This window comes from Pocillopora verrucosa, chromosome 5, assembly GCF_036669915.1.
Source record: "Pocillopora verrucosa isolate sample1 chromosome 5, ASM3666991v2, whole genome shotgun sequence".
Taxonomy (NCBI): domain Eukaryota; kingdom Metazoa; phylum Cnidaria; class Anthozoa; order Scleractinia; family Pocilloporidae; genus Pocillopora; species Pocillopora verrucosa.
Window position 1 is genome coordinate 23,490,303 of NC_089316.1, and position 14,482 is coordinate 23,504,784.

At 37.8% G+C, this 14,482-nt stretch overlaps 1 protein-coding gene across 1 annotated transcript; it reads right to left on the reverse strand.

Annotated features, from left to right (window-relative positions):
- Positions 1 to 7,077: 7,077 nt before the first annotated feature.
- LOC131780625 (polycystin-2-like protein 2) lies at positions 7,078 to 10,748 on the reverse strand. The gene is made up of 3 exons (XM_066167510.1): positions 9,744 to 10,748; positions 9,257 to 9,425; positions 7,078 to 8,976 (listed from the first exon to the last, which is right to left on the reverse strand). The coding sequence occupies exons 1-3, from the start codon at positions 10,650 to 10,652 to the stop codon at positions 7,304 to 7,306; spliced, it is 2,751 nt and encodes a 916-aa protein (XP_066023607.1). The 5' UTR covers positions 10,653 to 10,748; the 3' UTR covers positions 7,078 to 7,303.
- Positions 10,749 to 14,482: the final 3,734 nt, after the last annotated feature.

Genomic DNA, 14,482 nt, shown 5'->3' on the forward strand with positions numbered 1-14,482 from the left:
TCTTAAACTTTTTTGTTTTGCATCCCAACTTACGTTTTTAATCGCAAGCCGATGTAATTCCACCAAGAAGTCTAGGACTAATTGTTTTGATAATTCAGTCAGATTCTTTTTTTCCAGTTCATTTTAAGGTACATAAATATTAAATTGGAATTACACTGCCTCACCTGTTCCTGGAAATTGCATCATCAAATGAAAGATGACTGTAGAAGAGAAAATGAGCAAAGCATTTGATTGTTATGTCGAAAATAACATTTGAAACAACAAAAGAGTTTACTAGATTTCGCATTAGACTAGTACTATTGCATTTTATTCGCTACATGCACTTTAAAATCTATCCATGACTTTTTTACCTTCCCTAAGGAGCTGACTGAGAAATTGAAAGAAACAAATGCAGCATCTCCGCAACCAACTTATTACACATCGAAAACATTTTTAAGGATAGGGTTGACCTTCGCGAATGTCCTATGGATTCGTTTGGTTGGCGTTACTCGCAGACGTAACTTGAAAAGTATTATGTAAAGGGAAAAGGAGGTGAACTAAAACTGAACTAAATTGCAATTAATGCAACAAAAAGCAACAACAAAGAACAAACAAACATATTTCTCATATAACGTTATCATCTTTATACCCGAAAACAAAATCTCGAACAGCGTTCAGGTATTTTTAGTTTTTATTATTATTATTATTATTTTTTTCATCAGAACGGTTCCGCAGGTTCCGCTGGTTCCAGAGGTTGTTAAGGTCCCGCAGTCTACTGATCTGCAGTTTAGTAACACCCTATAATGTTCTTGTTTGCTTTGTTGTTTTCTTTTTTACGTTCAAGGACACTGCGGGAGATCCACTTAAAAATACGGAATCCTCCACCGGGTCTTTTTGTTGGAATATTGGGGAGTCCGAAACACTCTAAATTTTTCGCAATGCCGACCATCAATAGAAACACAGAAGTGTCCTGCATTGTCTCAGGAGACTCTAAGTAAAAACATATTTTGCGGGCAATAGTTGCCCGTACCAGACAGTAGTTAAATAATATGCTGGCCGGCAATCTTGTTTTTTTTTAACAGCTCAAAAGCGGCTTGAGCACGCTGTGGTAGAACTCGTTAATGATTGCTGACCGTGTGCGCGTCGCTTCAACCACGAGCCCTTATCCATTTCGGTGAGTTTCTTCAACAATTCCTTATTCTTGTGCTTACAGCCAGGATTCTTTTCTTACTTTCACCTAAAAACTCTTCGCTCTTTTTATCTTTCACCATGCACAATCTAGTTTTAAACGCAGACAAATAGCAAAGGTCTCAACATGCAACCGAAATATTTACACGATGGATGTACTTCCAATGGAAAGTCTATGACTGATTATTGTTATAAACTAGTGAGATATTATTTTTTTCAGAACATTTTAAGGTACATAAATGCTAAAATTGGAATTGCACTACCTCGCTTTTCCTTGCAATTTCATTTCAAACATTAAAATAATACTGACAAAATATCTTATAGCATCTAGTTGGTTTTTATTTGTTATGCTTTACCATCGGTTTTGAAGTTTTCTTTTTCCTTAAAGGGCCAACGTTGAAAATCTAAAACATACAGCAGGTCGGCACCATGTCACCTACAATTCTGCCCTTAAGTATATGAAGACTTGAGGTAAAACGTTAATGGGAAAGTCCTAGTGATGTTCCGCCGTTGTTATTCTAGCGCTAATTTAAGGATTTTGATTGGTTTGCCGCCGTTACAGAAAAAGAAACAAACATTTTCCTTGAAATGGTCAAGCACTGCGAGCGAATACAAAAAAATCGCTAAGGAAACGTTATCGACGCTAAGATAATTGTAACCATCAGAAAGGCGCTTTGTAAAATAGCCTCCACCTGGTGCAAAAATTGCACTTTATCTATTTCCTTAGAACCAATTTCGTTTCCTCGGGGTTGAAATATGACGGTAAAACAGTCCTTTAAAGATTACCTCGAACAAAGGAATTGTGGAGAAGGAAGCCACAAAATAGTGATCAAAGCTTTGACGCGGTTCAAAATCGTGCCTCGCAGTTCTAATAGTAACTGAGCAGCTAAGTAACATTCTTGGAGAGATGCAAATATTACCTTCTCATGGCATTTTTTTCCTTCAATTTCTTTGGTGTTCGCAAACCTTTTAGGATTATTTTGTAATTTTTTAAAAATTATCATTACAATCATTCAGAAGTCAAATATACATTTATCATATATTTCTAATTTTAAAAATGTTTGGTCCCCGAAAAAGGATCATTGAGATAATTTTAGGAAACATGCGTTCGGCAATCGAACTATTATTTTAATACATCTGACGTGAAGGAACGAAAAGTCGATAATTCAGTAGAAGAGAAAATAAGTAAAATGACAAAATGACAAAATAATAACATATAAGAAGAATAAAAATGGGACGGAAAATACGAGTTGCAAATCAATGTAGTCCATGAGTACACAAAACACAAAAGCCAGTCCTAAACATAATACCACAAGACTTTTTTTCGCTTTACTGGGGTCGAATTAATTACACGAAAATGGTATAGATACACACCAATATTCCAAAATGTTAAGAAAAAGGGTTATTGAACACAAATGGCACTGCCAGCTTTAGTTTTATCATATTTTTTTCCTTTTTTTTTTAATTGTTTTAGCAGGACTGGAACGACTGATGCTTTATCGAACGACGAAACTCTAGGTAGCCAAAGATGGCAGGAACAAAGCTTCCAGTTCCTTTGATCTGTATGATCACGCGGGCCGCACTTCATTTTCAAAACTGCGTAATTTTTTCGTATTGACTAATTGTTTTAAAATAATTTCGAATCGTGTCGAAACTATATTTAAAAAAATGTGCAAACTCCGCATTCAGCCAGTTGTTTTATGTGATAAAACTCAGGAGCAGACGTTGTCGAGTTCAATTGTTTTGTCATTAGAGAGATGAATACTTGCCACTTGACTTGCGTCTCTCTTTGTTTGAAGCGGCCTAGGGCTGCAGGATGCCCCGATATCGACATATTGATATCCCATCATTCATTTGTAAGTTACTCTTCTAATTCATTAATCATTTTTATTCCGCAAGAGAAGTAGTAAAGCTTGTACTTACTCAGCGCACAACGTAAAGACAGGGCTGTGGACATTTTGCTGGTTTGAATCCCACGCATCTCACCACTTATCAACTTACTCAATCACAAGTTGCCGTTAGTATATGTCGACACCCTTATAATGGTCCGTGACTTGACAAAATCACAAGAGCAGGAGATTTCAGATAGCGGCTTTCAAACTATTTTTTTGGACATGAATGCAATAAACATCACATTCGACAACTTTTTGCTGACATAAGCCGGGAAAGTTCTATTTTCCCACTCGTAAACGGACCAATGAGACTAAAAGCTCTTTGTAACAGATGCAGAATGCTGTTTATTTAACAAATACAAGTGATTCACGACACGGAAATCGATTTATCAAGCTGAAGTTTTGTTAACGTGAAGATAAAAATGGGTGTTTAAAAAAATTGTAAACAACTCAAAACTAATCAGGATCCTCTTATATAGGTAGTTGTTGTTTGGAAATAAATGTTATGTCCACCGGGAACTAGCGCAAGTATGCCATCTGTTCATCTACGTGCACCCGAACAGAGATAACTGTCATCTATCCATCAAAAGATAAAAGTGCGTGTCTTAGGCCCGTATAATATTGACTTCGCTGGCAGGAATGATTCAGTGATAAATCCGCGCTAGTGTAAGAATGCAAATGAACGACAGAATTTCTCAGGTTAAAAATATATATAAATATATATTCTCAGTTTGGCTAGATCACCTCTTCGATGTGAGTTTTCGTGAATCTTTGAAGTTGATTATCAACATCAACGGATTAGAAAACTAAGGGCGGTTAGCGGGAAATAGTTGAGCCTTAAATCTGCATCAGTTCCTTTCAATTCTCTCGCTGCATAACTTCTTCTTTAGTGCACATCGCGTAGTTCATATCTTTGCAGTATGATTACGTTGAGCTGCCAGAGAAAAACCTATTTTTCCAGCTACATGCGCATGTGTTGGAAACTAAATTCGTTAGGAAAGAAATTTTACGTTGCACGTGGCTCAACAAAAAAAATGGAATTGAGGCTGTTGTCAGATATAAAATTTCATTCTGCCCAACACAGGAAATTTTGATCGCAACAAATTTCAATACGGGCAAGAATTGTAAAAAAATTACGTTATTAAAGTTGTTGTTTCATAAAATTTGAACAAATTCCCAGCGATAGTCTGGATCTGATATGTTGGCTCGAAGATGTTCTTCACTAAATGAATATTATTCCACAAATGTATACACAAAATTATCCAAACATAAATTGTGTGACTCGAATATGTGCCATTTTTCTGACCAAAACAAAAAGGATAATGGAGAAAGGATGATAGTAAGAAAAAAGAAATTGCCTTTTCGGGCGACATTTTCTCAAGGATATGAAAAAATACAATAATAGTAATAATGATAAGCTTGATAATAATATTGATAGGTATGATGATGTTGATGATAATGAAAATGATAATTATGATAATAATAATAATAAAAGCCGTTTCCAGGTAAAAAGCGCACGTTTACACGATTTTGTTTGTATAGTAAACATTGCGATTAGAATTACGAAGTTTCTGTTCAATTATCTTCTCTTTCTTAAATTGCTTTTTATTCCAGCGTTGAAAAAGCTCGTATTAGTTACAACATATGTTATGCCGACAAAGCTCTCTCAAGTGTCCAACGGAAAGGATATCTAAGGCCCCTAGATGAATGTTTACCCGAATGAATTATTTAATTTCTATATCGCAAGAAATCAACAAGCTTCGAGCTTGCTTTCCATCGCACAGAATGTGGCGACACATGGACTCGCGCGCTTCGACAAGTTAATTCGAAAGTAGCTATCATCAACTAAATGGATTGAACAAAACTATACCTTTTTGTAATCAAGACGGGTCCAAATACGAATAATTAGCTTGTTCCCTCAGGCGTAAACCTGTTTTAGGCGGGCGCTTGACTGTTTGTTTTTCTCTCGATGCTTTTGTAATCCCTTAGTTCTTATACGACTGTGAATATATGAAAGTCATATAGTTTACATATGAAAGTCATATTTACCCCTTTATTCTTCTACTACTCTTTTTGGAAACAAGGAATATTAACTTCTATGTAGTTATTAAGTCATAAAAAATAATAATAAAATAATAATCAGCGGAGTATAACAGTGCATATGTGAAGTAAAACGAGTGACTCAGGTATCGCACTGCTAAGAATGATATCAAATGATTGAGCCATTTTTTGCGCTGTTTATTCTCTTTTACAGGGCCCCACGCAAGAGTAAGTTAGCCATCTGAGTAAGTTAGCGTAAAAAAATTCACCAGATCACAGGTAAGTCGCTGATTAAGCACTGCTTTTTATAACCCCCTACTGCCACATTTGGCACTCGAAAAAAGGTAAAAGGAAAAAAGGCCGCCTTATCGCAGGTTATAAAACGCCTGTTCGACATGAAACTATTTCGATAATTCACGTAACGTTTTCACCGACAGGAGTTTGTGAGTCGTCTATTGAGTCAAATTAAACTATCGCTGTTCACGAGAATTGGAAAAACGCTTTAATAACAATGCGGCTCGCCTTTAATTAGTGCCCTATGGTTAACTCTATCACACCTTGGAATTTAGTTCACGCGCATAACCGTTTGATTGACAGCAGCTGAAATCTGAAAGTGACTCAAGTATTCCTAAAGCTAAATCTGTTGACCAGTCACCGCTGCGTAGACATACCAATTGATATTCCGTTCGATGATAAAGTGGGCAGTGTAAGTACATATCGCGAAAGACAATAGCATGCAAGGCCACCAAAAGTTGAAATACCCTTTAAGTTTTCTGTAACTTTTATAGCTTCTTCCTTTGCGAACGTTTTGGAACTAGCGAAATTATTCAACTCTGTACTGAAAGTAATATGTAACCAAAATGATCAGAACTGGAATAACATGCCACATAAACAAGGTTCAGTTGGTTTTACGAGTACTTGACAACCAAGAACGTGCTCGCGAAAGCTAATTGGGGAATATGTGACTGAGAAGCAATCACTTCCCAAGAAGCGCCATTTACCTTACCACGGACGTGAAGAGTCGGAAGGGTCTCGCCATGGTGGCGGCTTACAGTGTTTGAGCCCTTTGTTGACATTAATGAAATCAGTTAAGTTCTCGAGGACGTGTGGAATGCTCCTAATCGGGATCAGTCATTTTTTAACGCTTACTAGGGGGAGGGGTATTAGGGCGGGATCCCATGGGGAAGGGGGGGGGGGTGAATCGTACGTCACCAACAAAGTACAAAGGGAGGACTAGAGAATTTCAGATAACAGCTGCTGCGAAATTTGTCGACGCTGAACGATTATGTGGCTAGTCGTGTTCAAACCAATCTGCATCGTACCCAAATTAAAAAAAAATTAAATGAAATAAAAGATCGAAAAATGCGCGAAACCAAACCTATTCTACCATTATGACATTATTCCAGTGTCTTTTTCGTGGAAACTTAAACAAGCACGAGGGAGGGGGGGGGGGGTGAGGGTGGGAGGGAGTAGAGTGAGTGACTACGCTCGAGACCAGCAAAATTCCAATCCTCTATACATATATACATAACTTTATTTCCGTTGGAATTTCAGAGTAGCATAGTGGTGCTAGTTTCTCCGAAGAAAGAAACTGTCTAAGTGAGTAAATAAGTAAGTTTCATTCATTGAAAACATTAATTCAATTTCGTAATCAAATTGCAATAAATAAAACCAATAAAATATATTAAAAAAAGATAAGTAAAGTTACTTGTTGCTTAACAATAAAATGATCAATAGTATTCACAGCAAGTATTACGAAAGTCTCAAATACAAATGCATTAAAATCATTCAAATCATCGAGGCTCGAACATATTCGTCTACATCGTTTCATTTTTTGCAGCAAAATATTGCAGGCGGAATATATAACATAACAATACTTAACTTTCCTAGTGTTACTCTGTTTTCAATGATATGAAGGAGTTTATATTTTTTCGTTGTTGAATACGAACCATATTTATATACAATCAATAGGCTCCAAAGAAAAGTTAAATAGAGGTTCTTCCTCCGAGATAATGTGAAATAAATAACTTTCTGAGTTTTTTTTCCTGTTTTTTGTTACTTGCCACAATGACACGACAAGCTGGGGAATCCCTGCTGTTGCTTTGTGTGTGCGAGATGATTTACACTTAACTATCTGTTATTTTAATTGATTTTAGATGAGTTGTTTTACTTCCTTTCACCTTTTCTTTTGACTCTTTCTCAACCTAGTGGTTATGAGCCTCTGCTGTTTTTAATAAATAATCAAATTCTTCGTCTTCCGTTGTGAAACCTGAAACAATACTCTCCAGCCGCTGTAACAGGTCATGCTGTCTCCTCCGTAATTTACAGAGGGAAGATTCGACGACATCCTCTAGAAATCTTACTTTCTTTTTTTCTCTACGTTTGCTGCAGTCGTCATTGCTTTTACTTTTCAGAGATTTTAACATGTTGCTTATCTTGTCGAACAATGCTTGTCTCCCTGTACTGCATTGCTGTTTATCTATTGTTTCTCTAGATCTTTTCTTCCCCCAAGCTACGACAGTTTGACTTGTTAAATCAAAGTTGAGATTGGAACTGTTCTTGGGGTCAAGGCCAACGTTTCCTAATTCTTTGTCCTTCACTTGTGCCAACGTTTTGGAGGTCCTCGACTGTTTCAATGTATTACTGATTGCATCGAAAAATTTTGTTCTTTCTTTTGAGCTCGAGCAACGGTTCTCATCGATAAGTTCATACAGTTCACTTTCGCTCACGTTGTTCTTAGCATCCAAAAGAGCATCGTTGATTATGCCGATAAAGAAGTTCATACAGAGAATGGTCAGAGTGAAGAGAATTAGGAAGGCGAATATTTTGGCGTATATGGTGTTAGCCTGTGCCAATTCATTGATTGGTCTAGCTTTCACTCGACCAAGAGTTAGCTCGAGTTGGAAATAAGCTCCTTTCAGAATCGAAGAGTAGCGCTCAGTTACAGAGCCAAACATCAAGACACCGAAGTGCAAAAATGCCACAAAGAAAATGGATAAAACGATGCTAAAGGATGACAAATATCGTGCAGATATCTTCAATGTTTTGGAGAATAGAACAACATAGTTGTTGAAGCGAATGATATGCAATAGCTTGATGGTGACGATGAAAATAAGAATTCCAATTACGACATTTTCCACTTCTTGGCAAGTGATAGCTTCTTGGAAACTTAGATTTTCGTAAATGTTTCTATGCAGTTTGCCCATGGTTGACATGACTTTACTTTGTCGTATTATGTACATCACCACGGCAATTAAAGAGAAGACAATTTGGAATATCTCGATCCAATTCCACATGAGCTTGAAATATCGAAAACGATGATTGTAAAGCCTGAAAATTTCTCTAACAAAATACAGTAAAACAAATACAATGTACAGAAACAAGCAAATAAAATAAAACTGATGCGAGGGTGTTCCCGTAGAATCAAGTGAAAGAACACGAGTTTGCATGGAGGCTGCTATCAGTCCAGATGCATCAACTTCATAGAAGTATGTGGCAACACCTAAAATATTCACCGACGGATTGAATGTCGAAAACTCTGCCAGGACAACTCTCGTTTTTCTGTCAAGCCAACCGTTGTTCTGTAAACTTGTTATTATGCTGAATCCCGTATGGTTATCATACCCAAGGTCTGCTACAAATCCTCCTCCATCATAAAAGGAGAACTGTCCCCACCCGGGTGTAGTGTCGGTTTTCTTGGCATGGTGATATCGCCATGGCTGCGGGCAAAGTAGTAATAACTCGTCATTCCTCAAAGCATTGTCGACAGGCCTCCAGCCAGGTTTGCTGTAGGCGGTCTTGTCTTCGTTCTCTGTAGAGTATCCCTTGAAACATTCTTGGAATGATGTTTCCATATAATTTAGGACTTTGCATTGAGCTGAAAGTTAGAAAACAAATGGTCATAATCAAAAGGTTTGTTTTGGTATCCATTTCACTCAGCGGTTTGTCAAATTTCGTACTTTTAAATAGACATGGACATTTCTGTTATTATCATTCAAAGTAGCATTTGCCTACGGAACAAAGGAACGCCACCATTAAAACCCAAATTTAACTAACGTTCATAAACAAAACCTAGCTATGTAAACACTTCTTTAGACAATTGTTACAATGTTCAGCAGCACTGAAATGCAAAAAAAGTAAGAATGGAAAAAACTTACTGGCTTTCACTCTAAGTTGCCGTACTCGAGCCATTCCGACAAGAAGAGAGTGTTTATTACCAATATAGATTGTTTGCTCTTCGTTTCGACCGTTATACCATCTGCCAGAAAACACTCCCGGGATGAAAACACGCTGTAACCAGTTCCAGTACATTGTATTGTTTGTCACCTGGATTATTAGAAGATCATTGGGTTAAATAAATGAAATAAATAAATAATTAAATGAATAAATAGAAATAGAAATAGAAATATATATATATATATATATATATATGTACTTTTAAGTACAGTATAGTATGCATAGATGAGTAGAACTGGTTTGAGTCACACAAACGAGTTAGTATTTATGAGCATGCTGTAGACTATTGTTCCCACGTGCTCATTCCCATGATACCCAACCCCTTAAATAGTATGTTTGTATGAGGTAGCCGCTTTAACACGAGAGTTTTAGCAACGGAATTATGGTAATGAAATAATGTCTACTCACCTTGTCAAAGTTTGGTAGTCCATCTCGGAATGATTTCGTCATGAAGTAACGATGGTCATTTCGGTTTCCATAACACACTGCCATAAGCAAGAAAGCGAAGACCAAGTATAAACCCAACTCTGTGAAATAACGTGCCAGGTTCTGTTTCTTAACTTGTCGTCTCCTCATCTCTTCCACCTCTGATAATTTCAGTGCCCAAAAATGTTTCTTATAGTACCCAGTTTTAACTTGCTGAGGGCCTTCGCAGGCGTGTACTTTTGATCTCTTCGCCTTTATCTTTAAAATGGCCGCGAATGTTAAAGCTGTGAAGAACACTTTTACTGGTTCCTTGATTGTTACATCCTGTGCGAATGAAATAAACATCGAAGACAGCCACTGCTCACTGACACTCTTTTCCCAAATTAGACTGTAGGAAATTGAAAACGCAGCCGAAACAGTACAAGAAAAACATAACAAACACCAAGCGACACCACAGATCAGGGTACCTTTGAGACAATGGTCACTGTTCTTCGCAGACTTTTCAGCTCCTTTCTGAAACAGAAACACTATGACAATGTTTATGGGCGTCACAAGGAGCGCGCTTTCAATTCCAGTCACCACTTGTCTCCACGACATTTTCAGCGGTCCGACTTGGATAGGCTGTTCATATTCGCCTTCTAACTTATAGAACATCGCGTTAGCAAACATGGATGTCAAAAGTACTGAAAGGCAGCAAGAAAGCCGCTGCACTCTTGTAAAGTGGCTTTTTCTTAGCTTGGCTGCCACTGAAATCCAAATGTGCCACTCCGCGAGGCCTCTTCGCCAACGTCTTGCAACTTCATCGCCAAAATCCAGATGATTTGAGTTCTTGTCGATTATTCGCTCGATGCGCCCGTCTCCGCGCTCAAGAGCAAACCACTGATTGGCCATGAATTTCCACGACTGCTTGGATTGTACGTCCCGAATGACAATTTCCTCCAGGTACCACGAGGGATTATCTCCAAAATTATCATGTCCAATCTGTAATTCTTGAATCGAACCAAGTGATTTGTTAACATAAAGTACAAAAACATCTGAATTACCTCGAGAGAATAACGTATGAACTGCACCAGGCTCTTCTTGGCTAAGCTGAAGAATACCACTCTTTCCTTCAGAACCGTAGATCTCCAAAGCAACATGAGCAGTCGTGCTGGAGTTTTCCAAGCCCCTGTGGTAATCACTATAACGTATTCATAGGTGCTGCTTGAAGATGATGGAAGTTGGATCGGTAATTCCCTCTAGAAAAACATGATAAACCATGAGTTCTTAACACAGCTAGCTAATTTGTATTCTTAATTCGCCTTTTTTTCCCATTCCAAAAAGAGAAAAAAACAAGGAAACTTTGTAAACAGTTTATTTAATTGGCTGTCACTTCACTTTTAAAGATCATTTTTTTTCAAGGATATGCTCAAGGCAGTTTCAAGTTAAAATTTCAATCTCAAAAAACCTTGAAAATTAATCATGTTGTCAACATTAAAACCTTTCTTATTTAAACCTTTTAACTCCCAGAGATTATCAACATGTAACTTCTCCCAAAAATGTCCGCGCATTATCCAGGTACAAGGTTATGAGAATATTCAAATTTATCAGAGAGAAGTTGTTATCTTGATCTATTAGCAACTTTTCATGACTTTTTTACAAAAAAAAAAAAGATGTATGGCAACCGGAGGAGAGAATTGACGACCAGATCATGAAAGTGAAAGGGTTATACTGGAGAGCATGCTCTGTTAAAACAATGGTCCCAAGCAAAATCTAGTTCGACACTTACATTTTTCGCGTCTTCCTTGTCGAATTCCTTACGACAACAAGCACAGATATAACACAATAAAACCACCGCAATAGCCACGATTACTGCAATATTTCCAGTTTCTGATAACTGCTGAAACTCGACTAGAACCTTGTCGAAGTCAATAGGATTCGGTTCGACTAAGAGACTTCCCCCAAATGATATCAAATGGCTACAGCTACAGTTTAAAAGCCATTTAATTCTGCTAAAACCTGAAATTATAAAATACAAGGAAGATGTTAACAATAAAAATTATCATTTTGGCTGTCAACACTGATCACACTGTATCTTTTCTGTTTTAAAGGCGCTGCTAGGCCCCAGCTGGTTATCAAATCGATTCGACTTTTGTCTAGTCAAAGATTAGCCTGAATTCAATGATAGGCTTAATGAGTTAAGAATACCACAAAACGACTTGCTTTTGCAAACAATACTCGGGAAAGCTCAAATCATCTGAACTTAGTGTCCGAATATCAACGTCAAATTATAAAAAAAAAAGATTGTCCTGAAGAATCGTCCCTTAACTTTTCACTTACGCCGACCAGCCAGATGATTAATACACTTGTCAAAATTTTCTGACCAGTAAACACAACTAACCAAGGTCACCTTCAGGAGTGTAGTTCTGGTCTGTTGTGGAAATCATTAAACTGGCATCACAGGGACATTTTCACTCTGGGGGTGGGGTGGCGTGGTGGATCTTTGAATCGACGCAGGAGCGCTTCCTTCGCCTGCCACCAAGACAAGATCTTTTCTCCCTTTTATGAGATAAGTTCACTGTGGCATTGTAATTTTTTAAGACCGAGAAAGTACTTACAGGGACGCGTCAGCCAGATACTGGTATCGGTGTATGTGGATTCAAGGAGCAAAACTGTTTGCCCTTCACTTTTGTTCTGAGCAACTTATCATCCAGACACACTTTTTGTCAATACAGAGATAGTAGCATTGAAGTCGTAGTTTTGAGTTGGCGGTCGATGACTAAAAACGGCATATAGACAAACAGATGTACGGTTGGATCTTGAGGTTTGACTTTCCCAGCATCAGCAGGTCGCGTTTTCATACTTGACGTTTATCTCGTGGAAACGGTAGATCTATCGTTCTTTTGTGAAATACATGACTTTTCTGAAGGCAGAGATTTTCTGAAGTTTTAAAGGCGTGACCGATAAACCAATGGTCTTTCCGTGAGATTTGTACTTTGAATAAGCTCGCTTATCGTTGTTTTTCAAGAGCAGGGTTACAACATCAGAGCCCCAAAACCTCGCTCCTTTGTGGCGTCCCAAGTGTAAGGATTTGAAAGAAAATGAGAGCATCTAAAAGAAGAAATAATTAAGGAAATTTGCCACTGCAGGTTCAGTTTTTGCGCGGACTGTTTATAGAATTGAACACCGCCTTCCCCACCAAACATGGTTACTCCGACTTCTTACTTGCGTTTTGACACCCTTAATCATAAGTTATCATAAGTTGAGATCACATAAAAACTGGAAAATATATTTGAAGAACAACGAAAAATAAAATAACCCATTCATGTTGTCTCTTCGGTCAACATGACTCGATTTCTTTTTTGCTGCCTAAGTGCCAAAGGGGAAGGTTGAACACGTCAAAAGCAACACAAGAAATGGGATTGTGCTGCTGAGGTAATAAGCAACCTTTAAGGTACATAAAGTGTTCTATTTTAACTTGACATGGTTGTCACGGTATCTGCAAAACAAAAAACTTGAGATTGAAATTTGCCTGAAGGGCAGGAATACTTACCTGAACATTTACCAAAACTTGTTTTGTTTACTCCAGAGAGTAAAGCAATTGGCTTTTAGCAGGGTAAGATAAAACGGTCTTTTCCTGCTTTTATTTCCAGTCCTGAAAGTCTTTGGAGGCTTATATCTTCCGACTGTACATGGATACGTGGTCCTGCACGTGAATGCTATCGTTCTTTCACTAAGGTGACTGTCAAGGCCAACACTGAGTCTGCAAGTTTTCTCCGAGGAGTCTTCATTGAAATCTTCACCAGTAGTTTACCCATGTAGAAATTTCATATAAATAAACCATATAATGTAAGCAAAATCTATGGATTTTCGCAAGCTTAAAACAAACATACATACAAACAACCTTAAAAGGTCCCAAATATGAATGAAGAAGGGAACGTAACGGTTAAGTTTACCACACTCATCAATGGGACCATTCGCCAAGTGAATATAGACTAATGCACACATTAACAGTAACCAGTGTTGTTGAAAAACTTGATTTGAAGTTTTCTGATGCAAACTCACTGCTGCTGCCTTCAACCCCGCACTATTAAGACATGAAGCCAAGTTTCCTGATTATGCTTGCTGTCAGGGTAATGTCTGCTACGTCTTGTTTCTGGGCAAGAGACCATAGTCGTGTCGACGTCATTGAACTGAAGTCACAAGGACAAGCGAGAAATTCTGTGGAATGCAAATGAATTTGAATATGAAGCTAAAAAATGCTTGCTTTCAGAATTTCTGTCCTATGACCGTCCTAGAGATAATTTGTGGCGAATTAGTTAAAGTATGTACAAAACTATAGGTTGGTTCATTTGATAATGCAATAGTTGCTTGTTTTTATGCTTGTTCATTTCCGTTTTCTTCGTCTTTGCTGTTGTTGTTATTGCTGTTTTTCTTGAGCTTTTCTGGTCAAATAGTTTCACGGTATGAAAACTTGACGTAACCACCAACGCTATTCCAGCCCCAAACAATATTACGTAGTTAACTTACCAAAAACTGCTGGGGCACTTTCTCCAGAACCTGAAGAGCAGAGCCGATAACTGATGATTTTTGAAGCAGGTCGAAGACAGTTTTCGCTTCCAAGGGCGAAATTTTATCAAGGATGTCGTTTATCACCTTAAACAACGATATAGATATTAGCTTAAAGTTATTTAAACCAGTAAAGAAATAGGCAACCAGACTGTATCCCCCATGTGAGGCTC

Coding starts and splice junctions, on each gene's coding strand:
- LOC131780625 (XM_066167510.1), bottom strand. CDS start 10,652: ATGGCCAATCAGTGGTTTGCTCTTGAGCGCGGAGACGGGCGCATCGAG. Junction 9,426..9,743: donor GACTACCAAACTTTGACAAG/GTGAGTAGACAT, acceptor CTAATAATCCAG/GTGACAAACAATACAATGTA. Junction 8,977..9,256: donor GCAACTTAGAGTGAAAGCCA/GTAAGTTTTTTC, acceptor TCTAACTTTCAG/CTCAATGCAAAGTCCTAAAT.